The sequence below is a fragment of a genome, unplaced genomic scaffold (genome assembly GCF_019419815.1).
Source record: "Pyrus x bretschneideri cultivar Hongxiangsu unplaced genomic scaffold, Pyrus_bretschneideri_v1 Contig8, whole genome shotgun sequence".
In the NCBI taxonomy this organism is placed as follows: Eukaryota; Viridiplantae; Streptophyta; class Magnoliopsida; order Rosales; family Rosaceae; genus Pyrus; species Pyrus x bretschneideri.
The window spans coordinates 10,337,023-10,363,842 of NW_025999820.1; the positions used below are offsets into that span (position 1 = coordinate 10,337,023).

At 37.7% G+C, this 26,820-nt stretch overlaps 5 protein-coding genes across 14 annotated transcripts; 2 read left to right on the plus strand and 3 right to left on the minus strand.

Moving 5' to 3' along the window:
- Nucleotides 1–53: 53 nt before the first annotated feature.
- On the minus strand, nt 54–5,394 carry LOC103929731 (inter-alpha-trypsin inhibitor heavy chain H3). The gene is made up of 13 exons (XM_018643124.2): nt 4,853–5,394; nt 4,484–4,639; nt 4,144–4,356; nt 3,964–4,059; nt 3,761–3,877; nt 3,382–3,651; nt 2,900–3,056; nt 2,581–2,658; nt 2,137–2,237; nt 1,803–1,973; nt 1,256–1,330; nt 905–991; nt 54–629 (listed from the first exon to the last, which is right to left on the minus strand). Exons 1-13 carry the CDS (start codon nt 5,243–5,245, stop codon nt 276–278), a joined length of 2,268 nt encoding a protein of 755 aa, XP_018498640.2. The 5' UTR covers nt 5,246–5,394; the 3' UTR covers nt 54–275.
- Nucleotides 5,395–6,907: 1,513 nt separating this feature from the next.
- On the minus strand, nt 6,908–10,757 carry LOC103929693 (protein trichome birefringence-like 16). Of its 6 annotated transcripts, XM_048575603.1 has the most exons (7): nt 10,527–10,656; nt 10,287–10,438; nt 9,878–10,029; nt 9,570–9,767; nt 9,022–9,234; nt 8,713–8,914; nt 6,908–8,214 (listed from the first exon to the last, which is right to left on the minus strand). In XM_048575603.1, the coding sequence occupies exons 3-7, from the start codon at nt 10,026–10,028 to the stop codon at nt 7,386–7,388; spliced, it is 1,593 nt and encodes a 530-aa protein (XP_048431560.1). In that variant the 5' UTR covers nt 10,029; nt 10,287–10,438; nt 10,527–10,656; the 3' UTR covers nt 6,908–7,385. The 6 variants fall into 6 exon arrangements, with proteins under 6 accessions (XP_048431560.1, XP_018498638.2, XP_048431557.1 ...); XM_018643122.2 differs by lacking the exon at nt 10,287–10,438 and having other exon boundaries at nt 8,713–8,908; nt 10,519–10,757; XM_048575600.1 differs by lacking the exon at nt 10,287–10,438 and having other exon boundaries at nt 9,570–9,746; nt 10,519–10,754.
- A 2,088-nt stretch (nt 10,758–12,845) lies between these two features.
- Nucleotides 12,846–15,757, plus strand: LOC103929697 (methylthioribose-1-phosphate isomerase). The gene is made up of 10 exons (XM_018643120.2): nt 12,846–13,004; nt 13,095–13,190; nt 13,333–13,388; nt 13,477–13,635; nt 13,709–13,808; nt 13,927–14,069; nt 14,199–14,304; nt 14,644–14,782; nt 14,886–15,154; nt 15,236–15,757. The coding sequence occupies exons 2-10, from the start codon at nt 13,107–13,109 to the stop codon at nt 15,314–15,316; spliced, it is 1,137 nt and encodes a 378-aa protein (XP_018498636.2). The 5' UTR covers nt 12,846–13,004; nt 13,095–13,106; the 3' UTR covers nt 15,317–15,757.
- A 485-nt stretch (nt 15,758–16,242) lies between these two features.
- On the plus strand, nt 16,243–21,091 carry LOC103929696 (ATP-dependent DNA helicase Q-like 3). Of its 3 annotated transcripts, XM_009338924.3 has the most exons (19): nt 16,244–16,585; nt 16,726–16,836; nt 16,960–16,967; nt 17,062–17,145; nt 17,270–17,410; nt 17,522–17,556; nt 17,896–17,979; nt 18,139–18,227; nt 18,346–18,498; nt 18,599–18,695; nt 18,890–18,893; nt 19,024–19,173; nt 19,272–19,364; nt 19,448–19,513; nt 19,607–19,740; nt 19,852–19,943; nt 20,055–20,179; nt 20,271–20,377; nt 20,517–21,091. In XM_009338924.3, exons 1-19 carry the CDS (start codon nt 16,432–16,434, stop codon nt 20,971–20,973), a joined length of 2,184 nt encoding a protein of 727 aa, XP_009337199.2. In that variant the 5' UTR covers nt 16,244–16,431; the 3' UTR covers nt 20,974–21,091. The 3 variants fall into 3 exon arrangements, with proteins under 3 accessions (XP_048431425.1, XP_009337199.2, XP_048431426.1); XM_048575468.1 differs by lacking the exon at nt 17,896–17,979 and having other exon boundaries at nt 16,243–16,585; XM_048575469.1 differs by lacking the exon at nt 16,244–16,585 and having other exon boundaries at nt 16,960–16,971.
- LOC103929694 (protein STRICTOSIDINE SYNTHASE-LIKE 4) lies at nt 21,031–25,642 on the minus strand. 3 transcript variants are annotated; one of them, XM_048575470.1, is made up of 6 exons: nt 25,348–25,642; nt 24,990–25,130; nt 24,173–24,240; nt 22,024–22,260; nt 21,653–21,785; nt 21,031–21,530 (listed from the first exon to the last, which is right to left on the minus strand). In XM_048575470.1, exons 1-6 carry the CDS (start codon nt 25,495–25,497, stop codon nt 21,258–21,260), a joined length of 1,002 nt encoding a protein of 333 aa, XP_048431427.1. In that variant the 5' UTR covers nt 25,498–25,642; the 3' UTR covers nt 21,031–21,257. The 3 variants fall into 3 exon arrangements, with proteins under 3 accessions (XP_048431427.1, XP_009337197.1, XP_048431428.1); XM_009338922.3 differs by having other exon boundaries at nt 24,918–25,130; nt 25,348–25,639; XM_048575471.1 differs by having other exon boundaries at nt 24,918–25,130; nt 25,225–25,367.
- Between the last annotated feature and the right edge of the window lie 1,178 nt (nt 25,643–26,820).

A 26,820-nucleotide genomic window follows, 5' to 3' on the forward strand; every position in this document is an offset into this window, starting at 1 on the left:
GAAATCGACGAAACGCAAGTTTTAGCCCTCTGGAAACACACTGGCTGTAAGAATGTGAAGAATGTGTCGTAAGACTTTAGTTTTAACCATATATATCAGTCCTGTTGAAATGTACAAGGTTCACCCACTGTAAAAAAGAAATCAGAACAGTAACGTTACAACGGTGCATGAATTTCTCGTCTACTCGCCGTCTAGCTGTGCGTATTTGATGCCATGAACAAAATCCTATACACTATTTGTATTCTACAAGATAGTCCAATTCGTACGGCCAATTTTTACGATCCGCCATCTCCGCCACAGCATCCACGCCAGCAGAACGCACAGCAGTTGATGCAGCCGGCACACGCAAGACCAGTGAAGAGCTGAGTGAATACGGTTGCACATTGAGGATTTACCTTGGAGCAACACTGGATGCAGGCCATGCAGCAGCATCTGTTCCATATTGCACCACAGCAACTTGAAGCTGCTCTCACAAAAATTTCAGCAGCTTCCGGGAGTTTTTGTTCTTCGGATCCAGGAGGAATGTTCTCGGCTGTTGCCACTAAGTTGCCAAAGCCAACGGATAGTGTCGGAAGCAACATCGGTTTTTCAGAGTCTCTCGTTACGTTTGTGCGGCTTTTCTTTGATGCCTGTTATGATGTTTATCAATCAGAAAGATTATATTCTATCAAATATACGAAAGCACACACTTTCATCCATTTAAGTTGCAATCATTTTGGAAATAAAAAAAGGTTCAAAAAAGACATACTATCTCTCACTATAAGGTGAAGAATAAGATAGAATAAAACACTAATTTTGCACGACGAAGCAGTTATGGACTTGATGATAACCACATGATGCGCTATCAATTGTCCCAGTAGATCAACACGGCAGAATTTTAGTTCTGTTTTAGAAAAATGCTTACCTCTTGTGATCCAGATAATTCTGTGTGAAGTATCACCATGCGCGTATACTCACTCACGACATTGGTCTGCATGCTCAGTTTAGCTACCTGCAAATGGTAGGATATAACATCAGAATATTCGTAATTACTATGAAGTGGAAACTGATTCGTTAGATTAAGTGGCATATGGCACAACTTCGAAAATCAAGGACGCTTGGTAAGATTTTCGTCTTTAGTTTTTGGTTTAGAGATAGAGAGGAAATACGTTGAGGAAATGAGAGATAGTGGAGGTTGAGGGAGGTGGTCATATTTCCTAACCTCCCTACTTTTTAATTTTCAGGCTAGGGAAATGTAGTGAAGCAAGCAACAAACCTTATCCTCAAGCTGTTTGTTATCTCCATACCATGCCTGAGCAGTCAGCAACTCAATCTGTCCTTTTGTACATATCTGTACAGAAAAGGGAAAAATTGTCAGGAAACAGGAAATAAAGTACAGTCCTGTTGATGGCTTGTTGCAAAATTCGAAGGACATGAGGATTTATTTTAACTGGAATAAGAACGTAGAGAACCCTAACTTGTACTGAAATGGCAAAATAATTCATTGATGTGATCATGCATTAGTGCTGAAACAGATATTTTGTATGGGACTAAGCAACTACAACTTAAACCAAGATAAAATGGAACGTGAACTGGAATCGTGCAAGCATGGAGAGAAGTGTACAATCCAGTAGGAGGTAACACAACGAACACCATCATTCAGTTCACGAAAATACAGAACTGGCAAAGCCAACTCAATAGCAAAACTATCAGACTGGCCAATAATATACATGTTTACTCATAAAAATTATTCTAAAAAGATTTATGAGCAGAAGTCAAACTGTAGTTAAGCTAACAAGTCAATTGCTTAGTGGTGCCCTTACCTTGTCAAGAGGTATGTCCTTTGCATCTTGTAACTTCAAATTGATCTCAATATTAGACATATCCGGTAAAAGACCTTTAACTTTGAGTGTGCTGGGAAACTTTCCTCGGAATCTGCCAGATACAATTAATGGACTCTCAGATGAGAGGTCTGGAATATGGGAAGGGAACACCTAATGCATAAATTGCAGATATGTCATGATAAGTCAAGATAAATTGTTAAAGTTGATGTAAGTTGAATATACTGTCCAAAATGAAACAGCCAGTAAGTCGATGTGTGATGTTGGTTTCGCATTGTAAATACTTCCACAAACTTTTAAAACAGAATGAGCATACCTCAACATCGTCAAGATCATCCAATGTCTCAACAGCTATATTTGAAAGAATAACAGATGAAGCTCTGGTAAATAGGTTCTGCATTCGAGACTCGACCAAATCTGAAAACAAAAGAATATAAATTTATAAAGATTAGGGTTTAATTAAGTACGTACAACAGCTAAAAGAAGTTAGTATAAATTTCTGATAAACCATTGTGATATTTGTTCACGGCCATATGACAACGGAAGTTGAGTCATATAATTTGTGATTTGAAAGTCAAGTTTCTACAAGTTTAGGGTTATAAAAGCTTTTGATTTGACAAGAGAGACCAAGATTCATACAAGCTCTAAGGTCCAGTATTCATATGTTTTTATAAGATATCAGATACTTCATATTAGCTGAAGTACAAAACACAGTCTCCGTGATAAAAAATCGTTTCCCAAAAAAAGATAGTCAACTGACCTATATCATACGCAGCGTCATATTGGCCCCTGCCAATCATTGCAAGCATCCGCAGGAAATAATGGTTGCAGAATGTACCTGGAATATTTTAGATGAAAGTTAGCCAGAAGATAGAGCATACAATGTAGTTGATTTTTTTTCTCCTCTAATGCAAGTGTACTAAAAACAATGTGAGCTTGATGATAAAATAAATGTGACTTTATGCTGGCAGGGGCAAAGTACTCTTAACTGATCTTAAATCATCAGAAAGAGGCTATAATGTCACTTGAAAATACAATACTAGCCTGGTCTCTAATGACACAATAGCAAAAACCCTTACCTATTCCAAAAGTGTATATACGTGGAGCTATAGGACCTGCTTCTGTAAGTCGATTTTTCATTGCATCACAAATTTGCCTCTCATCTTGAACAGACCCATCAGTAACAAGGAAGATGATAGGAAATGAACCCCGAGTGTTCGATAGCATCTCTATTGCCTAAAATAGAGGAGCAACAAAAGATAATGAATAACTCTCAAATGATATTATTTTAGACAATCCTTGAAGACCATATAAATTGGGGTTAAAAATTAAAAAGGTAAACTGGCAAATATACATATCCACACAAACACTCATATCCAGATGCAGAAGTACTAGACCATGAAAAATGGATACTCTTTAAAATTATCATTTTTTACCACTGTAATGTACCTTAATACTTAATAGATAGCCATGTGCTTATGCATGAAAGAATCAGAAAGAAACATAACTGGTAAACTTAATGGCAGAATTCACAAAGAGGCAAAGAAGCTTGAGAAAATACTTGGGTAAGGGGAGGCAATATATCTGTATCACCGCCAGCAATAAGATTTATGCCAATCCACTCAATGGCCCTTTCAACAGCCTCCTTGCTAGCCGATTTCATTGATGTAGAAGATAAAAAAGTCTGTCCATTAAAAGCTATAATACAGAACGAATCTTCTGGATGAAGCTTTGAGAGGGCTGCAGATAGTACATTCTTAACATCATCAAGTGGCTTTCCCTGCATACTTCCACTAATATCAACAACAAACACTACATCCCTTCTGAAAACCTGAAAGACCAATTAGGAGGGAAGTAAGAATAAATTTTTAAGAAAAATGAAAATACAGAGTAAGAAATAAAAAATGAAATGTAGAAGTTCTATTTAATATAACACCAACCTTCCTGCTCTGCTCGTTTCCTGGTAGAAGATAGACAGAGAAAATTTCTCTTTGATCAATGTCATGCATGGGCGGTGACTGCACGAGAACAGCACCATGTGTATGACTTGAAGAGACCTAGAAATGCCCAAATATATTAGAATGACAAAGACCTTGTAGAATCTGTCCACATATAGCTGGAAAAAAATGCATGCGAGCCTTACAGTGAATGAGAAATTAAAGTCGGTATTTGACCAATTGAGAACATCTGCCTCATACAGAAAACCCAATTTTCCAACTTGGCTTACTCCCCGTAATTCCTGGAAAAGTCAAGGGAAATATAAAAAGGCTGTCACTTTGCTTACAAAAATAATAAGCCCTCAGAGTTATAATCAAAGCTGCACCTTCAAAGAATGACTAGCTGTCTTGCATGAAACTTCAGTTCCAACGCCAGAGTTCACGTTTAATTGGATCTTTTCCTTTTTCAGGTATTTCTTCCCTGGGGGAATGACATACCCCGGAAAAGTGAATGGTACATTCAAGGAGAAATTGCCATTTGAATACGATAATTTCTGAGACCAACTCATTTTGATTGAGATATTGGCTCCCCCATTGACCTTGAAAAAACAAGAAGAGTACATTTTAGTGAAAAGAACAAGAATTAAAATACAGGATTCTGATGATAATAAAAACCGAAAACTGTAAAAACGAAAGGTATGCCGATTCTTGGTAAGCTATTATTACCTGAGGGGTTGTCAATGTAAATATATGAGGTTTGACTCTGAGAAAGCCTCCCTCTACATGGGTCACCTTCTCCATCTCCTTGTCATCTTCCAATTGACTAAGTTGAGTATGGTACGATTTACCGTTTACGTCGACCTCAACACCTAGAATTGAACCCTGTTAGCACAAATATATAATTTGCTTAACAATAGGGATCAAAACCAACACACCTAAAAATTCAATCAATTTCAAAGTTTTCACATTTCAGCAACAATATCATCATTAAATTCAAAAACGCAAGAACTAGTTCAACAAATCAGAGACTCCAAAAGCAATAATTTAACGGACAGAGAAGCAAAAAAGATTCTAACTTTATTCGAATTTACGCACCTGTTCACCCATAGGAATGGCAACGCGGCAACCGCAGCTCTTGCTACCCTTTATGCAATGGACCCTCCACGACCCAGAAACCCGAATGAAGGCGGTGTCCATGTAGCAATCGACCTGGAGCTCGACCCGGTTCATCGTCAACGGAATGAGCGCCGGGGGGTCGCACCTTCCGTGCACGTGGGGCTGGTAGCTGGGGATGTCCGGATTGTCGACGATGCCCGGGTCGGAGATGACTGCGTAGACCATCGGCGCCGTCGGGAGGAAGGCGCACGACGTCCCTTTGTCCATCGACGGCGGCTGCTTCGGCGGCGACACCGCTCGATCCTTCCCGAAGTATAGTCGTTTGGAGAACTTGAGACCGTCATCCACGGCTTTGGAAAAATCCTCGGCCATTTCCGACGATCAAATGGGGAATTTCGGAGCCGAGAATTTGTGGGTCAGCAGGAAATCGGATGTTATAGCAAATTGGGAGTCGATTGGCGATCGCAGAATTAGAGGAGCGAGAAAGAGACACAGAGAGAGAGATGCGTGTGACCGTTGGGAAACGCTGGGGCTTTTCCTTTTTTTGAATATTTAGAGCGTTTTGTGCTTTTCGACGCGCTCGAAAACCAGCTGGCGAAACGACGAATGGCATATCGACGCGTGGAGGATCCCAGGGGCGTTTGGATCTTGTGTTTCGCGGAGGACGCTGTGGCGCATGTTTGCGCGTGGGAATGCGCGGGTATTGGTTGGAAGATTGAGTGCGCTGGTGAATGAGAAGCACGTGATCGTGGCTTTTGGGTAGGAAGGTTAATCTGGATTTTACGGGTGATTACGTGGATGATCAAGCGGGTAATTAGAGAGTGGGATTGATTAGGACATGGATCCTTTTTTTTCCTAAAAAAAATCTTAGGACAACAACACGTGGAGCGTTGAGGTGACGCCATGTGGTGTGTAATAGCAATTTGGTGGGTTGTCCATAAAAGCAAGATGGGAAGATTTTGACATGATTTCAACTTTTATCAACATTAATCAATATCTTAAAAAGTTCACAAAACAAAGAATCAAATATTAATTAGTAAATAAGTTGAATTCTTAAAGTTTTGATAGATATTTTAATAAAATGGGAGAAACGTACGAGAAAGTTCAAAAAATAATGATTTCTTACCTATTTTATGGATGAGTTAAAACAAAATAGAGGATGAGGATGTAAATTTCCGCATTCTTCTCATTTGACAAAAATGTAATTGTAAAATAATAACACCTAAGATCAAGGTCAAGAGTCTCAAGCACCCACGATGAATAAGGGGTTTTGGCCAAAGAATCTCTGATGCCAAAGTTAGAATTTGAGAGATAAGGTGTTTAGGAATTTTTGGTAGAAAATGAACTTAGCTTTTTGGAGAAAAATGAGACTATTTATAGGGGTGTGGCCAACCCTATTTGGAAAATAGGGACCGGCCACCTATGGTGGTTTTATGAGATTAATTGTAAGACATTATGTGACATAATATCTTGCAATTAACATGGTAATCAATCCCAATTTAAATAGAATAATTGGGAGTTATCTTTTCAGTGAGAGTTTTGAATAAATACTATTTTGATCATCTTTGACTCATTGTCTGTTGCATGCGCGTGAGAATCCCGATGTGTCTCGAGGGTAATTTTGTCTTTTCACCCAAAAGTTTACGTGTTGCCTCCATAATTTTTTTGATTATTTTTTGCTCAACAGACGACAAGTCGTCTTTTTTTCGTAGAATCGATTTTAGCGATGGAATTATGTTTTTCCTACTACATAGGATGGTTGCCTAATTTTACAAATTCAATATCATCATTGTTAAGTCTGATCGATTTAATCCACTTTCAATGATAAACTCTCTATACACTCGAGTTTGAGTTTGCATTCTTGCAGTTTAGATTATTTTGAAGTAAATTATCCCTTATATTGAAAACACAATAAATTATTGAATAATTTCAGTTTCTTTGGTTTGATTCTTGTGCTTGACTTTTCGTTTTCAATATTCTCAAGGATCAGATGAACGTGTACAAAAGCAACAAAATTCCCATAGAAAATGCATATGGAAGATTAAAAAGCTGTATATATTCGACTATTTGGAATTTGACATTACAATTTACGAGTACACAAAATTCTACACAAAAAATTCATGACTTGAAAATCTCATTCTTTCAATCCTGGATCTCTAATCCTACCTCCCTCTGCAGAATATCTGAAATCTCGCAGCCTCAATCTCGGGGGTTAAGCAAACTAACCAAAACTGAAGAGAAGGTATCGATCAACGAAGATACAAACCTACAACAAGAGATATACAAAGTACACCACAGGGACCGGGATTCACATTGTCCACATAATGTTGTGGTCGGTGAATCATCTGGTCGCCATTTTCTCCAGCAATCAAAGTCTGTGCCCAACTTCAATGTAGAACTTCGCCCGTGACATCTCCCCTTCTTTGGGATGGAGGCCTTCAACCCTTGACCTGAACCATGGAGCCGTTTTCAGGCGTTTGAGAAAAACTTCACCGGTATCAATTACATTGGACTAGATTTGTGCAAAAAGAATTTCATTCCATGTATCTGGAACACCAGGTAAACACCAATGCAGACAATCTTGCACGCCTGGTTTCGCTGTTATGCTGAATCGGGACATATGACCCTCATCCCTAACCTGGGATAGAGCTGTTATATCCAAGAGCTTAACCCCTGTTCCCTTCGCTGCGCCTGCAGCATCTGTGTCACTAGACACGTCTTGCAATACTTCCTTTCCTATTGACATAGGAGTGGTGTTGTCACAGCTTCCTCCTGTGTTCCATTCACCACCTACAAAATGCCTCGGCGAGATGGTCCGGTAGAAAGCTTTGAGACCTGGGTATTTTGGGAGCTGGGAGTTCACCCAATTAATGATACTGTGGACTGTCACGTTCTTGGCCTTCCAAATCACAGCTATCTTCCTGTCAGTGTTCGGCACACCCCCAAGATGCATTACCCAGCGGTTAGCTTTAAGCTTTCCACGATTCCAGTGGTGCCCAGTATTGAGGACCAGGATGTTAAGTTTATGAATATATTGGCGCAAGAATGCAGGTGGCCTATCAAGGTGCATGGCATAATCAGTGGTTGGGTTTGAAGGATCAATAGGCTCCAGATCACAGAGGGTTGATGACCAGTAATAGAGGATGGTAGTGTTGGTGCTTGGGAACCGATATGCCCACCCACCAGGGCGGAGATCACCACGCGCTTGGACTATCCCGTATTCAGGCCCCACATCTATAACATCATGCCTCTCCTTACCACCTGTGATCATGCACATTAACGACTGGAACTGCTGTCGGCCCAATGAATCTCCAACAAAAGCTAGAGTTTTGTGTTGCATCCTGAATACAATAATACAATACTCACATTATCACAGTACGTCAGGCTATAGTCGCTCTGACAAATAAAGAAGAAAAAGAAGCAAATAAATCACTCAAAGTGATTAAAACCTAAAGAAAAAAAAGGTTAAAAACCTTAAATTCTTCAAATAGATGAACGGACAAGAGAAACTAAAATGCAAGGTATTTTTGAGGTGTCCATTATTTGGAAAGTGCTGTAAGCCTTAGCAAGGTCAAGTGTAGAAACACTAATGGTCTATGAAGCCACCGAATCCTCGATTGATACTTATGTGTACGAAATAAGAGATCTACTAACTAAAACAACATAACTTGTTCGTTAACTTGAGCGCAGAATGGATTGCATCTATAGAAGAAACAATCATTATAGATCAGATTTATGCATAGGAGGGGGCTAAGGTCACATCAGACCAGATCCAAACAAAGAATAGTAATAATATGAAACCTTGCAATCGAAACTGTTTAATTTTAACAATTTAATACCTTTTCAAGAACTTAGAGCCTTCAAATTCTTCCATTTGGCAATCTTTGGGCTGCCATGAAACCTTCTCATAGGCAAAATCCGTGCGCTGTGTCTTCCGGCAAGACCACATACTTGACAGCCACTGTTTACAGCCATGCCCAGAATACAGAGGCTTCTTATGGTCCACAACCCATTTTCCCTTTGCATAATTGCAGACTGGAGCTATCGCCAGATAAATGACAATCAGTAATATAATCACGAAAGCTAACAAATAACAAATTGGTCTAGGTCAAGATTCTTTTATGGCATAACTTAAAAGAGATTATTACCTGGAGTTTGCGTGTGTGTTGTCAACTTGTCAACTGAGGTATTTGCATACGCAGAACCTAATGATGTCCCTATCTCCCCATTTTGCTTTTGCACATCTGCATTATTTTCCTCTGCTTTTTCTTTCTGTCTTACATCAACAGCCTTGCCATCTATTTCCGCTTCCTGAACTTGTTTACGTTTTTCTCTTTCTTTTGACACACTTGTTAAAATCCCTGCACCATAATAACATACAATTCAAGTCCATATTATTTCATGATGTTTAAAGCATAAAGATGACATGTTGACAAGAGAAATAGAATTACAGGGATGAATGTCAACATTTGAACATGTCTGTACAAAAAGAAAAACAAGATAGTAATGTCATAACAAGATAATTTTAAGAGAATATTTGATTTGGCACAACACCACCATGCTACGCTAGTGAACACAACAATTTGACTTACAAGACGTACGACAAATTAAGATATACAATCAGAAAACCAACATATCAATCACAAACTCTTCACAAGGATCTAACTCCAAGAGCACAAAGGAAAACAATACTTACCATTCTTCTCAACCTGGTTTGATGCTATGTCACTACTAATCTCTTCACTTTTATCAGAGTTTTGTTCAGAGTCTGGTGGAGCTCCGAGTTGTAATTCTTCTTTTACAGTATCTTCTCGAACAAATGTTGTTACCCCTTTGCCCACATCTATTTCTTGTTCTGAAGGTACATTGTTATCTACAAAATCATCCGTTATCTCTGCGCCGAACACCAAATGGAAAATACAAACAAGCTATTGAGTATTGACAGAAAACCAACAGCGTTTGTCTAAAGGAAAAGAAATGCACTACTAAAGTATAGAGACAAACCTGGACCCAAATGCAAACGGGTTTGGGGCGGTACCAAGCCAGTAAGAATCGGGGTTTTCTTCCATCCCCATATAAGAATGGTGGTGCACAAGAGAACAATGGTAACAAGAGAGAGGTGTTTACCCTTCAGTCCATAAAAGCATCCTTTCATTCTACATCCACAATACAAAGATCATACAAGCATGTTAGAACTTAAAAACATCATACAACTTTACACAGTTTCCCGGTATCAAAAATGTGTCTGCTCAATACAAATCTCAAGATAGCAATGAACAACTCCGTCTTTCGACATGGATTCACTCTATTACCGCACGAAAACACGCATTGAATCGATGAAGGAGCCTAAGATTCAATGCATCATAAATTAATGGTTCAAAATGATAAACAGTAATCCAACAAGCTCCCCCACCTCTAACAAATTGAATGCAGAAACAAAATCCTAGCATATGAAGGCTTAAGCAATCATGGGTTTGTCCTAAATTATACAAGACTTCGAATTCGAAGCTGAAACAGTGGCATTTCTCCAATGGAAAACCCCCGGATCTGAAAAGGGTTCGTTTCCTGCATACAAGTAGCTAAATTGGGGGATAAAATACAAATTAAAGCTTGAAACTTTAGCTGCATCTGAGAAGAAGACAGACCGGATTACCTGAGACGGAAACTGCCCAAAAACGCCAGCAATTCCCAGCACCGGATTTACCGAATTGAGAAAGTTAGTGAAAATTTGTGGAGAAAATGGAAAGACGTGTGAGAAATTTGTTAGGAGAAAAAAAGGGGGAAATGGAAATTCTGGTAGTTTGGTGGGAGGGCTGGGGATTTGACGGAACGGGTTGAGGCGCATTACAGTTGTGGAAAGAAATCGTACGGATTATTCAAACACTACGCGTGTGACAACTGTTTTTTTTTTTTTTTTTTTTTTCAATTAAATTATATAGTTTTGTGTTTAAATTAGAATAAAATCTTCTTTTTCTGCTAATATATAAAACTATGCGTTGCCAATTTATGAAACGATGTTCTTATTATTAGAATTGTTTATATTATAAATCATTCTATAAAGTTATTTTTGCATAAAATTAAATTAAAACTAAAATCGTTCAGTAATCGAACTGTATAAAAATAGATGAATGAAATTAGTAAAAGTATTACGAATCTTCTATTTATTTGGTACAATAGATTGACTAAGCAATCTAGTTTTAATTCATTTTTTTAGAGAATATTTACATAGTGATTTATAATATGAACAATTTTGATCACATGTACAAAATTCTGTAATATAAATATGAAGAATTTTGAATAAGAATTTTTACGTATATTTAAATAATCAAATATTATTTTTTGACAAATGAAGAAAAAACATTGTTTTGATTGTTACATTTATTTTTTAAATGAAGAAAAATCTTTTATCAATCCGTGAGGTTTGACGACACAATACTTTTGACTAGTGAGTTGTGGCCATCATTTTCTTTTACGAGAGTACGTCAGTTTCTTACATAAACGTTTTTAATAATCTATTTTTTTTATAAATATTTTAGGACATTTGTTTTGTTATTTTAAGACATATTTACTTACAAAATTTGAGAATTAGAATTATTTTGATTATTAAGTTGTCTACATTTACTAAAATAAAAAGAACTGAAATCAGTTCGCTTCTAAATTTTTCATGAAGATAAAAAAATATTAACATTCTCCTAAAATTCGTAATTAAATATCTAAATATCAAAATTCAAATCAACTTTAAATTCTTCCATTCCTTCCTTATTCCTCCTTGAAGGAATTTTTTCTAACAAAAACTGTAATTATTTTAAAGAATAAAAGTAGTCAAAACTACAATAGTATTCAAAATGGACAACAAGGGTCAATAATAGTCAGCTAAATATGATCATTTTCCGACCCATATTTTTCACACAAAAATATTAGTTGACTTTTTTTTAGCAAGATTATCTACATTAAGGGAGGAGTGGCTAAGATCCAACAAATATATAAAATAATAATTGATGAAATACATAAAATAAATAAACGTAATCACTTAGTACTATGGTCTAGTGGTATTCCTCTTCACTTATAAGTGAAAAGTCTTAGATTCGATTCTCACCAAAGGTGAATTTGAACTACATTATTACTAGCTTCTTGTGAGGTTAAGATCACCTCTTCTTCAAAAATATCGTTTGTTAAAAAAAAAATGTAAAATTCATAATATATACTTGGGACCACTTGACGAGTCACATTCACCCTTTCTTGATATTTGGACAAATCACTTAAACTATACTTTTTCTCACTCGAATATTTTCTTGGTTTGTGCCCGTTAACATTGCTATTTTGGAGGCAGATTGTCTGCCCTCCGAATATGGTGTCTTTCTATTTATATGGTCACGGTTAATCCAAGTTAATATTTTATATTCTTATTATTTTTTGTCTTATTATCTTTATAAAAAAAATTAACATAAAATATTGACGTGGCTTAACCGTGACAGCACAAAATAGGAGGGCATGAAGAGGGCACCATATTAGGACGGCAAACAATCTGCCTCCTGCTATTTTTCATCTCATCACGAATACTGTGTTGACCTTTTAAGAGTGGTTTGGTACTGTTGATTGGCTGATAGAGAGTTGATACTTCTCTCGAAACTATTGTTTCTAAATATGCTGATGGTCCAATGGTAAATGACGGATTACGAGACTTTCTTAAAACAAAAAATTGGAGATCTCAGGTTCGAAACCTTCTGTTGGTGTGGAAGCCAGTCTTGTAACCAGGGGATGCTGAAATATCTATATGAGTTTTTCCGACCCTCAAAAAAGATAAATAATGATATTTTTAATATTAGAAAAAACACTTTTATTTATAAATACGCATTTTCAATCTTTCTAAAAGCATTCCTGGATAATAATCTTTAAAATCACATGCCAAACGGTCCATAGCTTTGTAAAAACTGATACCACCTTTAAAAATCACATGCCAAATGGGCCCTACATTTTGTAGCATTGGGCCCGTTCCACAGACGTGGCCCATTAACAAGCGGTTCTTTCCCTGCCTCCACCGGTAAGTCTCCAGCAGCAGGCAACAGCACAGAAGAAGAAGAAGAGGGAGAGAGACACAGAAGCTGACCGGAAGCAGAAGCAGCACCGTCAGGTAACCTTAACTTTGCCTCCTCCTCCCCTTCCTTCTTCTTTCACTGAAAACCCTAAAACTCTAACGCAATTGGAAACGTCGTCGTACTAGGCTCAGCTGGAAATGGAGTTCACAGACGGTACCCCAGCGCCCAACTCCCTCCAGGCCATCTGCTACAAGCGCGGCTCCCTTCAGCTACTCGATCAGGTCTCTCTCTCTCTCTCTCTCTCTCTCTCTCTCTCTCTCTAAGAATTCAATTGTATTTATTTGTTAAATTTTTATGGGATTAAGCTCTCTCTCAGCGAAAAAATGGTAGAATTTAACTATTAGGTTTGTGGGTTTTGAACAGACGAAGCTCCCATTGCAAAGTACGTATTTGGATATCCGGGACTCCACAGATGGATGGTGAAAGACTGAAGCTTTGCTCTTTCCAAGTGCTATGAATCTTTTGTTTTCTGATTTTACGAATTCGGTTCTTGTTTTCTTTTTTCAGGCACGCAATCAAAGATATGGTGGTGCGCGGCGCACCCGCCATTGCTATCGCGGCGGCTCTCTCATTGGCTGTGGAAATTTTTAACTTGGAGGATTTCAATGGAACCCCCGACGAAGCGTTTTCTTTCATTGTCATGAAATTGGAGTACCTTGTCTCCAGGTATGTTTGTAGTTTTCAAGTGTTTGAATTGTGGAATTGATGCGGCATTCTGATTGTGTGGTGTCCATTTTAGCCGACCAACTGCTGTCAATCTTTCGGATGCTGCAGCTAAACTGAAGCAAATTGCATCCGAGGTTGCCACTACTACTTCGGACGCAAGGAAAGTGTTTGAGGTGCTCTTTCCTTCGAAATCTGAAACGTTACTTTTCTTGTGATTTGATTTTGGCCCTAAGAATCTATTTGATAATGCTAATCTTCCGTTGTACTTGCTTTGTTTGCTCAATTTGATAGGCTTACATAGAAGCTTCCGAAATCATGCTCAAGGACGATGTAGCCTCAAACAAGGCTATTGGATCTCATGGAGCAAGTTTTATTCAACACCTACTGGGAAACTCTAAGAACATTTCTATGTTGACCCATTGCAACACTGGCAGGTATTTTCCCGGGAACGCATACTTGATGATTTGGTTATTTACATTGAACAAACAAAGGGTGGTTTTACATATATAGACTCAATTTTTCGTATTGGTTTTGTCTGACCGTGATATGTTTTGTAAATGCAGTCTTGCAACAGCTGGTTATGGTACTGCTCTTGGTGTCATCCGTTCACTTCATACTGAAGGAGTGTTAGAAAGGGCCTATTGTACAGAGTCGCGTCCATTCAATCAAGTGAGTGTCAACTCTCTAGGTGTTCGATTTTTTCTTAGCATCAAACATTCTCCACAGAATTTTTCGTGATATTCACATACGTTAAGTGTTGATATTAGTTAAACAAAGTGGTCTTGAGACTAGTAGCATGCTGTTGTTTGAAGTCGGGTGAAAGTATCGTTGGGATTTAGTTTTGCATCCGAACATGTTGGAAGCCTGCCTCGGTGTTATATTTAGCCACTCTTGTGGTGTAAATGCCAGGTCATTGAGCTGATAGTTGTATTTAGCTACTCACTTAAGTGAAAATATTCAAAATGCGTTTCTGAATATTATTGATACACGATTATAAATCAATTACAGGGATCCAGACTCACAGCATTTGAGTTGGTGCATGATAACATACCAGGCACTCTTATAGCAGATTCTGCTGCAGCTGCATTAATGAAATTTGGACGTGTGAATGCTGTAGTTGTTGGAGCAGATCGTGTGGCTGCAAATGGTATTTGAAATGGAATCTACCACTCATGAAATGGAATCTACCACTCATCTGCTTTAGCATTCTATTCATATGGAGGTTTGTGTAACTGATTTACTTAATTCAGGTGACACCGCTAACAAGATTGGAACCTACAGTGTTGCCGTAAGTGCAAAGCACCATAACATTCCATTTTTCGTGGCTGCACCACTCACTTCCATCGACTTATCTCTTTCCTCCGGGGAAGAGATAATAATAGAGGAGAGATCCCCAAAGGAATTGTTGAACACACACGGAGGGCTCGGGGAACAAGTTGCTGCATCCGGAATTGCTGTCTGGAACCCAGCTTTCGATGTTACCCCTGCCAATCTAATAACCGGTATCATAACCGAGAAGGTATACTCACTCTTCTCTATGTGATATAATCAATTAGAGCCCATTGTGTTTGAATGTGATGACCTTGTGTTCACTTAGCAGGGTGTTATTACCAAAAAGGGCACTGATGCTTTCGACATCAAGGGTTTTGTTCAGAAGGCAGCCGTGCAGTCCGGTGCATAACGGAGCCTTCTGGCATTGGATGAAATATTCCCCGAGGTGGTGACTGTTAGTGCTGTGTAACGTAATATATAGAGAGCTTTGTGCTATATATGTCGAATAATTGGGAGAATCGGTCTTACTCCAAGCGATGACTGTTCTCCCAAAATGTAAGCAGGCCATTTTTATGGTATCATTGGTAGATGTAATAAGTAGAAATTTTATAGTAAATAAGGGAAGTGGGTGAGAAGATTTGGAAGAAAATTCATATGGTTTTCTTGGGACTTCGTCCATGAATGTGAATGTTTTCTCGGTCGCTCCTTTCTCGGCCGATCCCGGAAGTTTGTGTAAGCATGTAGTGGTTTTTGAGACTATTGAAGTACCCTGAGCAATACAATATGTATGGGCTTCATATGGGATGTTTGTAGAGCAATCATCAATAAGAAGTTTCTTGGGGATCAAGCATCACATTTTTGTTACATAAGTAGACTAAATTGATTAGAGGGTGAACAAATTATTAAGAAATTCACTCGCACCGGACTTCGAGTGTAAGAGGAGATGCACTTAACTACTTGAGCTATAAAACTGTAGTGCAAATTTTCATGAAGTTCGCCCTCTTCGTTTGGTAGAGACTAGTTCACACCTTTGAGCAAACATTGGTTAACTCAACCCTAACAACTCCCAGGACAAAGTTAGTCCATCACTAACACATAATAACCGGAGGAAAAGAAAATTATAGCCCATCCCGTTGAAAGTTCTTGATTCCGCCATCGACTACAACATCACATGAGTCTAAGGGTTAAAACTTCACGTCTATTATTAATTAACGTGACATGAGCGTATAACTGGGTCACAATAAAACTGTTAATAGATTGTGAATTTGGGCCGGAACTCCGGTTCGGCCCAATATTTAGGCCCATAATATCGACCTCTTCGTCTCTCTTCCCCTCACAAAGCTAGCTTCGCGAATGACGACCAGCTTCTTCTGTAATCTGTGAAATGCAGAGAAAAAGGTCTTCATCCGATACAAGTATCCAAGCAATTAGCTTTTCTAAAGGTTAAGGGATAACAGTTCATCGGATTTCAATTGGGTGGTGTTTGGAGACAGGGATATCCGAGCAGGTGAAAAAAAACGAAATATGAAGAAATCGCCATTGCCGTTGCAGAATGCGAGCGGCAGTAGCAAGAATCAGAGTTTGGGGAAGGAAGCTCTGGTGAAGCTGCTGAGGTGGCATTTTGGGCATCCTGAATTCAGAGGGAAGCAATTGGAAGCCATTGAAGCTGTTCTATCAGGTATATTATGTATATTTTATTTACATTTTACTCAGTACGGTATAGAATTGCTTGTTTGGTCGCTGAGAAAATGCGGGAAAATGTTTACAGCTGACTTTGGAAAAACCCCATTTTTTGTTTTTGTGTTTTGTGGGTTGCAGGGAGAGATTGCTTTTGTCTTATGCCCACTGGTGGCGGGAAATCCATGTGTTATCAGATACCGGCTCTCGCCAAGAAAACCGGAATCGTGCTTGTTGTCTGTCCTTTAATAGGTGAATTGTGTGTAAATTTATGTGTGTGTATAAGTGCATTACATATCATGCTTGATGTTTACGTGTTTTAGCAAATGAAAATGTTGAACTTGACTCAAATTTTGTTTTGCATTTTGTGTGCAGCCTTGATGGTAGGTAGGCCTATGATTGCTCTCGGTCGAATTTCGGTAACTTTCATGCTTGAGAATTGAGTGTGGGATTTTGGTATGTTTCTTATTTGACCAGGAAAACCAAGTGATGGCATTGAAGGAGAAAGGAATTTCTGCAGAGTATCTCTCCTCGACTCAGACAACCCAAACCAAAAATAAGGTAGAGTTCGGGTTTAGGACGTCTTTCTTGCTTTGCATCAAAATGACTTCCACTGGGATCAAAAAATATTGGTGCCTATGTATTTATGCATGAGAATATTGATTTCTCTCTTTTGCATTTTAAGATTCATGAAGACCTTGACTCTGGAAAACCATCTCTGAGGCTGCTTTATGTGACCCCCGAATTGATAGCAACATCTGGATTTATGATGAAGCTGACAAAGATTCACACGAGAGGGTTGTTGAATCTCATTGCCATAGATGAGGTGTGACGCTAGATTGTTTTTGTACCGATAACCAGTGTATGTGAATGTTTGAGTTTCCTTGACAATTTTTCAGCTTTTGTTTAAGTTACATCTCTTTTTCAAAAATTTCAGGCACATTGCATCTCTTCATGGGGCCACGATTTCAGGTTTGTAATAGATATATTGTCTCTTCCACATTTACTATTTATTATGTTTGATCCACACAATTGGGGGATTATAAATCATCAGAAACTCTTAAGTGAATGCAATAAGAAAACCAAAACTGTCTAAGAACCTTACTAGTGGTAGTAAAAATCAAATGCCAGCATAACCCTAATCCCTATCAGACATACTGTTAGATTTCATGACCTATTTAAGTCAACTTCCCTATCATTAGTATTCGAATAAAGTGAGAGTGAAGCGCTACAATGTTGATCTATACGCCATAGAAACTCTGACATTCTTTCTTTTGGTTCTCTGTCTCCTTAATTGCTGTATTGAAATAGGCCTAGCTACCGTAAGCTGTCATCTCTAAGGAGCCACCTCCCAGGTGTACCAATATTGGCTCTAACAGCTACAGCCGTTCCTAAGTGAGTCTTTTGTTACACTACACTCTGCATAGAAAATTAGCTCGTCTTTACCATTTATTTTTTAATTTGTCTGTAGATTTATAGAGCAGTATTTCTTCTTTTTAAAGTGAGGAACTGGCTAATTATATTCTTTGATCATCAAATTCTTTTGTTGTGCAGAGTTCAGATGGATGTGATAGAGTCCTTGTGCCTTCATAATCCATTAACCCTAAGATCTTCTTTCAATCGTCCTAATATACATTATGAAGGTTCACCCTGCGTCTATGACTTGATTCAGATCCTGTTTTGTATTGTCTCTTGGCTAATATTTATTACCTCGCATCACATGCATATAGACAAATCTGACCAGATTTCTCTATAATGCAGTTCGATACAAAGATCTTTTAGATGATGTCTATGCTGATCTGTCTGGTGTGCTAAAATCTAGCGGAGATGTTTGTGCAATTGTTTACTGCCTTGAACGTACAATGTGTGACGAGTTGTCTGCTCATCTATCACGGAGTGGAATTTCATGTGCTGGTAAATCAAATGTTTTGGCATTGTAAATTAATTGCTCATATACCCTTGTGTTTTTATTCACTTATAATATATATAATTCTTAGTCTTTTGCTTCTTTCAGCTTATCATGCAGGGTTGAATGATAAGTTACGAAGTTCTGTCCTAGATAATTGGATTTCCTCTAAGATACAAGTTGTTGTGGCAACAGTGGCTTTTGGGTATGATTGTATATATAAATTAAACCTTTGTTTTTTGTTTTTCTTTCTTTTGGGTGTGTGGGTGAGGGGAATTCATCTTTTTGCTCCCAGCTCATGATTGTTATTGTGATGTCCTTGCCTCTTTGTCTTTTATGTATGCGTTTGGAGCTTATTCTGGTGCATGGACAGTAATTGTGCTTTTGGTGACCCTTCAGGATGGTATGAAACTGAATTACCATTTATTTAAAAACTCTTACAATAATTTTTTGTTTTGTTTTTCTTCTCTTTGTGTTGGAGATAATGTTTACCAGATCTGATGTGCCTTTGATGGCTTGTGGTTAATTTTAAGGGCATAGATAGAAGAGATGTCAGAATTGTTTGTCATTTTAATATTCCCAAGTCAATGGAATCCTTCTACCAAGAGTCGGGTAGAGCTGGTCGTGATCAACAACTCTCCAGAAGCCTTTTGTACTATGGAATTGATGATTGCAAAAAAATGGTTGGTTAGATAAGACTGTCTACTAGCAACTCCAATGCTGGTCTATACTTGGTTTCATTGTTCACTTCATTTTTTTTTTTGTTAAATTATTTTTGTAGAAATTTATTCTAAGCAATGCTGATAACAAGAAGTCAAAGGTCTCCAACTCACGGGAAGAGTTGTCAAAGAAAACTCTGACCGACTTCCAGCAGGTAAAGCCAATAAATTGTTTTTTGTCCGTGAATGAACTCTTTATGAATATTGTTTTTTGGAATCTGATTTCAAAAACATGCAGATGGTCGAGTATTGTGAGGGTTCTGGATGTCGTAGAAAAAAGATTCTTGAGACCTTTGGTGAACAGGTAGTATAACCTAGTGAAACTTTTGCTTCATTGTACTTTAGAGTGTAAGATCAGTGCTCCAAAAGAGCTACGTACTGACATCATTCGAAACAGGTACCTGCATCACTATGTAAGAAAACATGTGATGCCTGTAAACATCCAAACCTAGTGGCCAAGTATTTAGAGGAGCTCACAAGTACTTGTGTCGCTCGGCAAAAATTTGGTTCTTCTCGAATTTTTATGAGCAGGTGCTCTCTTTTTACCTAGTCCTGATATTTGAATTTTTTTATTAGCAGGTCTAAGGTTCATTGAATAGTAACTCCGGTGCTTGCTTATTCATTAATGTCTGTCAATTTCAGCTCCTCAGATGTGATAAATGAAGATCAAACCTCTGAATTCTGGAATCGTGATGATGAAGATTGTTCTGAGGAGGACATATCTGATTCCGATGGCATATTTTTTACAACATAGTTCTCTTTTTACTTCTTTTGGGAGAGAAAGGGGGGATTTAAAGGACACTGCAAGTTTATGTATCTCATTCATTGTCTTCGTTAAATCGCAGATGGTCTTGCTGCCAAGAACCTTGCCAGGTCAAAGTTGCCAGCAAAGTTGGGATTCAATGAAAAGATTGAGTGCTTGCAGCGTTTAGAAGAAAGATTTTACAAGGATAAATCTTCTGATAAGCAGGTTCGATCTGATTAAGTTTTGCAGTTTTTTTTGTTATTATTTAATTTTATCTTTTCCCCTGAATACCTATTATTGCCTAATTTGATGACAGATGAATAAACCGGACAAGAATGCTATATCTGATACGCTGAGGGAAGCAAGCAAGCAAAGATTACAAACTTCTCTCAAACAGGGTCAGCAGCGGCTTGGGAACTTAGCGTAAGCTTTTACTGGTGTCTGATGTATTATATCGTTATATGCAACAAACCAGTTAAAACACTTGAGATTTTAAATTCTCTCACAACCATGGAATATCCTTCTATCTGTAGGTTCTAAAAGTTGACAATCTTCTGTGCAGGATTGAAGTGGAAAAATCGGCCTCTTTCCTCGAAAATGAGTGTTACAACAAGTATAAGAAAACTGGGAAATCATTTTATTATTCTCAAGTGGCAAGTACGGTGAGGTGGTTATCAACTGCAGATTCTACTGCCTTAACTAATCGCCTTGGAACCATTAACTGTTCCCCATCAGATAATGCTCGGCCCAAAACAGAACCTTCTGCAACACCATCACCTTCGGTGGATGGAACAACAGAAGCTGCCAGCGGTGACTCCCACAATAGTGTTAGATCGGAAAATTCTGTAGCTGTGTCACCAACGGAAAGTGCTTCCCCGAGTATAACTCTTCCATCAATTCCATCCTTCTCAGAGTTCATCAACACCAGAAAGGCAAAAGACATCAGCACAAGGGCGTCGGAAAAGCAGTCACCAAACGGAGTTCAAGAGAAAGGGTTGAAGAAAATGCGGTTGCATTAGGTTGAATGTCTTGGTTTTATGCATTTGTACCGATTTATGCTGTGCACAAAGAAAAAGTTGAGGAGACGATGTAAATCTACTTCCGTTTATTTCTAGATTGGATCGCGGGAATTACATATTCGATACTTTGTTCCACCTTGACGTAAATGCTATTTCATGCTGAAACAGCATTCAGAATCAGATTACCTAAAAACAAGCATGGCTTATGCGTTTCGGGGACGAAAAAGTCAAGAAAAACCAGTTCTTCATTCTTCCTACAAGCTTCTTATTCACTCTGATTCATATTATGCATCTTTCAGTGGTAGCTTGCCAATGAAGTTAGTATTCAGGCTTCCCAAGTAAAGATGATCCTCAAACTCCAAAGCATTTGTCACGAAGGATATCACGCTTCCATCAGGATCCATAAGTTTCTTGATAATCTTGCCGTCAGCTGCCACATTCACCGCCATCGCTTCTGTTCGCATTGCGCTCATTAGTTCAGTCAGTTTCCGCGACGCTGCTACTAAGTGCTTGGCTGCTTTGGAGGTGTGCACAAACTCAAACCCTTCCCTAGTCAACTGCGTCATTCACGCACAAATCATAAAAACGCGTATGACATACGAATATTGTTTGAACCGTTATATCAACAAAAGCCATGTAAGATACATGAACGCTATCTGAACAGTTAGGATTGTATTACCTGAAGTAGAGCAATCCAAAAAGACCCATCTGGAGCAAGATTGATGTTGTCAGGTCCACCAGGAAGATTCTCAACGAAGATCTCTGTCTTCCCTTTGTTCTTTCCCTCCAGCCAATACCTTAAACACCTAAATCTAAGCATGAACATGCTTTAATTAGTTGCCACGCACTTTTCATATCGATAATGTTATTTAGACACATAAGATTGCTGACACACTCTCAAATAGAGGTGCGCTATACAATTATGTATGAGACCCGCCTGTATTAGAGTCGAGTGTGTCTGCAATGTGATCAGCATTGTGTGTCAAAATAGAATTACTTTTTTCTTATCCAAAATATAGAGTGAGAAAGAAGTGTTACATCACAACTTACTTCCATGTTTCACAGACCACCAGATAATCTTGGTCTTTTGAAACTGCAACCCCATTAGCAAATCCCAAATGATCAAGTAGGATTGAAGTCTCTCCGGATGATGGATCATACTTGAGCAGCTGCCCATGGGGTTTTGCCTCTAGCACGTCAAGATACCAATCATGGAGCCCAAATTTGGTGCTTGCAACACTAAAATATAGACTACCATCTGGTCCCTCAATCACATCATCTGCAAATCTGATTGTGTTCAACATGTAAGTTATAACTTTAGGAAACATCGACATATGTTCATTCATTGGGCCTGTGTTTTTGGTTTTGAGAAATGTTAGGATCAGTCAATACATAACTAGAGACATGACCTGAAGCAACAAACAACAACCAGTGAATTCAATGTTTTTAGTACTAAACATAGCTAAATATGTTCGGTATTAAGTTTCATTGTGCGACAATTTTATGAACACGTGAGCTAATTTTGGCCATTAATGATTGTAGGATCCGCAAAGTAAAATAGCCAAAGGTCAGTCATCTATGTATTCGTACAAGAAATGTTAAGATCAATTGCGTATGCACATGTGATCAATTTCCGACCATTTATAATTGTGAATCCCATAAAATAACAATAGTCAGATCAGTCTGAAAACGTGTAACGATTAATCTTAGCACCACTAAAGTATTTTCCAACTTGTGCTAACATTTTGTACTATTTTGGGATAAGAATCACATGCATATGGCAGAGTTGTGGACCCATGAGCCCTTTGGACCATATTGTTAAACTCTATAAATTCTTGGTTGGACATGGTCTCAACTGAATCATGTTTTTTTCATTTCTCTTTAGTTGAAAGGAAAAAACAGTACCAAACTTTGATGGCAACAGTCATGGATTCATCTTACAAACCAACAAACCATGATGTTTGTATGACATTTCGCAATCGGTCCCAATATTAAGAAAAAGATTCCTTACTTTATAGTTTTATTATACGAGAGCAGTTTAGATGAAACGAATTAACTATCATTGTAACTTTTTAGTTTAATAATGAATTATTATGTTCGGAAAAACTTATACATAAAAACACATTACTAATCAAGATATCACGTGACAGTTCGTTCCAAATAAATTATTCTTTTAATGAAGTGTCTAATAACTAAGTACAAGTCCCCATTTCATGGAAACTTATCTCCAAATCCGAACCATCTGGATCCTGCGGATCTCCCTACTATCACTCACCTCCCCCTCCTTCTCACACCCCAATTCCAACTCCATAATTCTCCGACCTTCAACCCCTCTCATTTTCTTCTTCTTTCTTTCTTTCTCTACGGTTTTGCTTCGCCGATGGCCGCCAGAGTAGAAGATAACGATGTTGAGGAGAAAGAGTGAGAAAATTGAAAGAAAAAAATGATCTTAGTCACATGATTTTACATGAACGGTTAAAATTATTTGATTCACATGATCCGATTTGTTAGAATCCAGATAGGACCCATTTCGTGAGGAAACTGCCGCACCCCACAATATGTAATAACATGACCTTATTAGTAATGTTCTGGTGGTGTCACATCAGAATTGTATTGGGCATGGCTTGCACATGGATGTTGTTTTCCAAGTGAACACATTGCTTTCCAGTCATTTTCCACAGTCGGATGGAATCACTGACTACCTATTCATCTACTTTTTACTTTTTACCTCGAGAGTAGATCTGGGCCTCGGGAAAAATATTCAGCGATTGCTCAAGAAAAATGATTTTCACGCTTTTATTTTTTTCTTTTTTTATTATTTTCTTAACTCTCGATAATTTGTTTATATATGAAGAGATTATATTCACATTTCAAATTACTTCTCTTACATTTTTTAATTTTTTAATATTTTTTACACATTATTAATACTTGATAAAAAATATTAAAAAAATTAAAAATGTTTAAAAAAAGTAATTTGAAATGTGTGAATATAATATTTCAATATGTATTTCGTACAATTTTAACTTTTTTGCATGTAAAAAAATTTCACATGTTTTATAATGAATAACGGGTCAAATATATAAATTTTAGTTCTCCAATCGAAAAAGTAGATGACGCATTAAAATAGGTGATTTTTCAAGACATTCCCTCCAGACTAACATGCGATAGCGTTTGGTGGTTTAGGATAAGATTGTGTTACCTTATTTTGGACCCATTAACATGTGAAGTGAGAACAGTCACACCAGCTTCAGTAATCTTCAGCAAACCCTACACATACAAGGGGCAACAATCAAAATCAAGTATTGCAATGTAGATTCTTATCAGTAATCAGCGATTTACGATTAAACGGTTTACTCTGTATCTCATTCATTAGGTGAATCAGTGTGATAAGTTAGAAGTCTCGTGAGTGAGATAGTGTAAGCAGAGACTTAAGGTTTAAAGGGTTTGCTCTATCTCTCTATCTCACTTATTATGTGACTGAACGTGTTGAGTAAGCAGTGAGAGAGTCAAAATTTTAGTCTAAAAGGGCCCAAAGTCTCAATCTGAAACACTCTCCTAATCTTACAAAAATTACTATGTTGTGTAGTGAGCAACTTGTCATTGTCATCTAGAGTTTGCTATGGTATCATCATCCTCTTCTTTAAACATAAACCCCAAGCCTCTTTGACTTTCTTCATCTCTCCCTTCTCCTCAAAACCCACGAGCAAGCCACCAATCTCAAGTCTAACCTGATGAAACAAATTAAACTAAAAACATTGGATTTGGGCCCTGACTCTTACGGAGAAAATGACAGGATTAACCTGGAACCATTGTGGTCCCTTCATAGCTCTGCCTTTGTGAGTGAGAACGAAAAAGTTACGTGATGAGCAAGATCGAGACATATAAATAAATCTCTGGGTGCATATATTTTTCTCCATTTTTCGGTCAGAATGTTATGCTCTTACCTGATCAGTATCACATGCAACAAGATCACCATCTTTTGTGAATGTGATTCCAAGAGTTGTATCAGTATTCACCTTCTTCCAGTTTTCCCAACTCCCATTTTTGTGAAGCCTTTTGATCCAACCATCTCTGGTTGCTGTATAGAGTGTGCCTTCCTTATCCACATCAACATCTTCCGGTTCCAGAAGCACTCCATCCCCAAGTTTAATCACTTTCTACATAAACCCAAAAAAATAATAAAAATCAGAAACAAACACCATGGTTACAAGTATATACTTCAAACAAAAAGCTCGTGGCCCGTATGCTAACCATTTCATTTTCGGTCCTTCAGTTCTGTTACCAAACTGTTTCGAAAACTGAAAACAAAATGGTTATAAAACGGCCAGCTGTGAGCTCTCCGTTTGAGAACTGAAACCAAAATGATTACGAAACCTGTAATAAGTTGTTTTTGGGAAGGTGGGAAGGTGGAGGGAGGTGAAGTGAATCTGGCGATATTGGGGAGAAATAGATTTGGAGAGAGAAGGCAACCAAACATGCCAACAGAAAGCCAGAAAATGGAGTGAGCAAATGTTTGAGAGCCATGAGGCCTGTCTGGTATATCTCCAAGAATATTGCGATAAGGGTGATAAGGTGGGGATTATGTTCTGTGTGGCTTCATATTTTTTATGCGAAACAAAACTGCAGTTGTCAGGATAATCCTATCGAGAGACCGAGAAAGCCAGTCACTCTTTGCTTTTCTCACAAAAACTCGCATGCCAAACAAGACTTTAGGGTTGAACATATCAGATTTTTTGGTATATTCCGGAGTTTTTAACCATTAGGTTGCTGTCAAAGATACAATGAAAAGATTTATAGGCTAAAATCTCTAGAATGTAGAGATTGGCCAAAAAACACATGATTAGATTATGGTGAGATTAGAACCAACCCTAATCACTTTTCAATAATCATACTACTTATCTTAACTACCAAACAAGGCCTTACGTACTCATAGGCACACAACATATCACCCTTTCCAAGCCAAATTCTCATAAGATCCCAAAATTTCAATCATTGGAATATTCCGGGAAATGTAGCTATCTTTCATTCTCGCATTTTTCTACTTGTCTTCCAGATTCATTGGTTATCACGTTTCTTACCGCTTCGCTGGTTATAATGTGGATTCCACTATCGAAAAATTTGGTCTACCTTAGAATTATTCTATTTAATATGTTGAAAATTTGATCATTTAATTTCCGCATATGCTGCTTGTAACCCACCAAAATTTTGTTTTTTTTTAACAAAATTAACCCACCAAAACTCGAAAAATAAATAAATAAATAAATAAAACAGTCTACGTTTTTCAATTATTAAATTACAAACAAATTTGCAGGAAAAAAAAAAAAAAAAAAAAAAAACTCAACACACCAACTAATCTACGAAACCAAGTGGCATAAATCAAACCTTGTTTGCAATAAACTAAAATCATCAAAATAAAACCCTACGATCAACCGACACATTGTTTGATTTGCAAAATATAATATAGAAGCACGGTCTTTCTTGCATTTTTTTTTTTCTACAAAATATTGGCCAAAAAAAAAAAGTGGTAGTTACCAAAATTATGGCCATGAGTCTCATAAATTTCCAATGACCCATTTTCCACCTCATGTCACAGAATGATGGAAAAACCCAATTTAGGCCCTGGTTAAATAGTAAGAAAATCCATGACACAACCCCTAATTTATAGAAACAATTTAATTGTATACAATACATAGACGCCCATACGTCTCGAAATTGGAATACAGATAGTATATCACGTATTTTTATATAAATATTAAAAAAATTTATTTTTAAATTATTAATCTTTTAGTACACATATCTCACTATTTATATCACATAATGTACTATTTCATGTACCGCTGAAAAATC

Coding starts and splice junctions, on each gene's coding strand:
- LOC103929696 (XM_009338924.3), top strand. CDS start 16,432: ATGAAGAAATCGCCATTGCCGTTGCAGAATGCGAGCGGCAGTAGCAAG. Junction 16,586..16,725: donor CATTGAAGCTGTTCTATCAG/GTATATTATGTA, acceptor TGTGGGTTGCAG/GGAGAGATTGCTTTTGTCTT. Junction 17,980..18,138: donor ACAGCTACAGCCGTTCCTAA/GTGAGTCTTTTG, acceptor TTTGTTGTGCAG/AGTTCAGATGGATGTGATAG.
- LOC103929693 (XM_009338920.3), bottom strand. CDS start 10,718: ATGCGCCTCAACCCGTTCCGTCAAATCCCCAGCCCTCCCACCAAACTA. Junction 10,030..10,518: donor TTTCCGTCTCAGGTAATCCG/GTCTGTCTTCTT, acceptor TTGTGGATGTAG/AATGAAAGGATGCTTTTATG. Junction 9,768..9,877: donor CCGTTTGCATTTGGGTCCAG/GTTTGTCTCTAT, acceptor TGTTCGGCGCAG/AGATAACGGATGATTTTGTA.
- LOC103929694 (XM_009338922.3), bottom strand. CDS start 25,497: ATGGCTCTCAAACATTTGCTCACTCCATTTTCTGGCTTTCTGTTGGCA. Junction 25,131..25,347: donor CCAAAAACAACTTATTACAG/GTTTCGTAATCA, acceptor GGGTTTATGTAG/AAAGTGATTAAACTTGGGGA. Junction 22,261..24,172: donor GTTAATGGGTCCAAAATAAG/GTAACACAATCT, acceptor GAACACAATCAG/ATTTGCAGATGATGTGATTG.
- LOC103929697 (XM_018643120.2), top strand. CDS start 13,107: ATGGAGTTCACAGACGGTACCCCAGCGCCCAACTCCCTCCAGGCCATC. Junction 13,809..13,926: donor ACGCAAGGAAAGTGTTTGAG/GTGCTCTTTCCT, acceptor TCAATTTGATAG/GCTTACATAGAAGCTTCCGA. Junction 14,070..14,198: donor ACCCATTGCAACACTGGCAG/GTATTTTCCCGG, acceptor TTGTAAATGCAG/TCTTGCAACAGCTGGTTATG.
- LOC103929731 (XM_018643124.2), bottom strand. CDS start 5,245: ATGGCCGAGGATTTTTCCAAAGCCGTGGATGACGGTCTCAAGTTCTCC. Junction 4,357..4,483: donor TTACATTGACAACCCCTCAG/GTAATAATAGCT, acceptor TGTTTTTTCAAG/GTCAATGGGGGAGCCAATAT. Junction 2,238..2,580: donor TGACGCTGCGTATGATATAG/GTCAGTTGACTA, acceptor TTTTGTTTTCAG/ATTTGGTCGAGTCTCGAATG.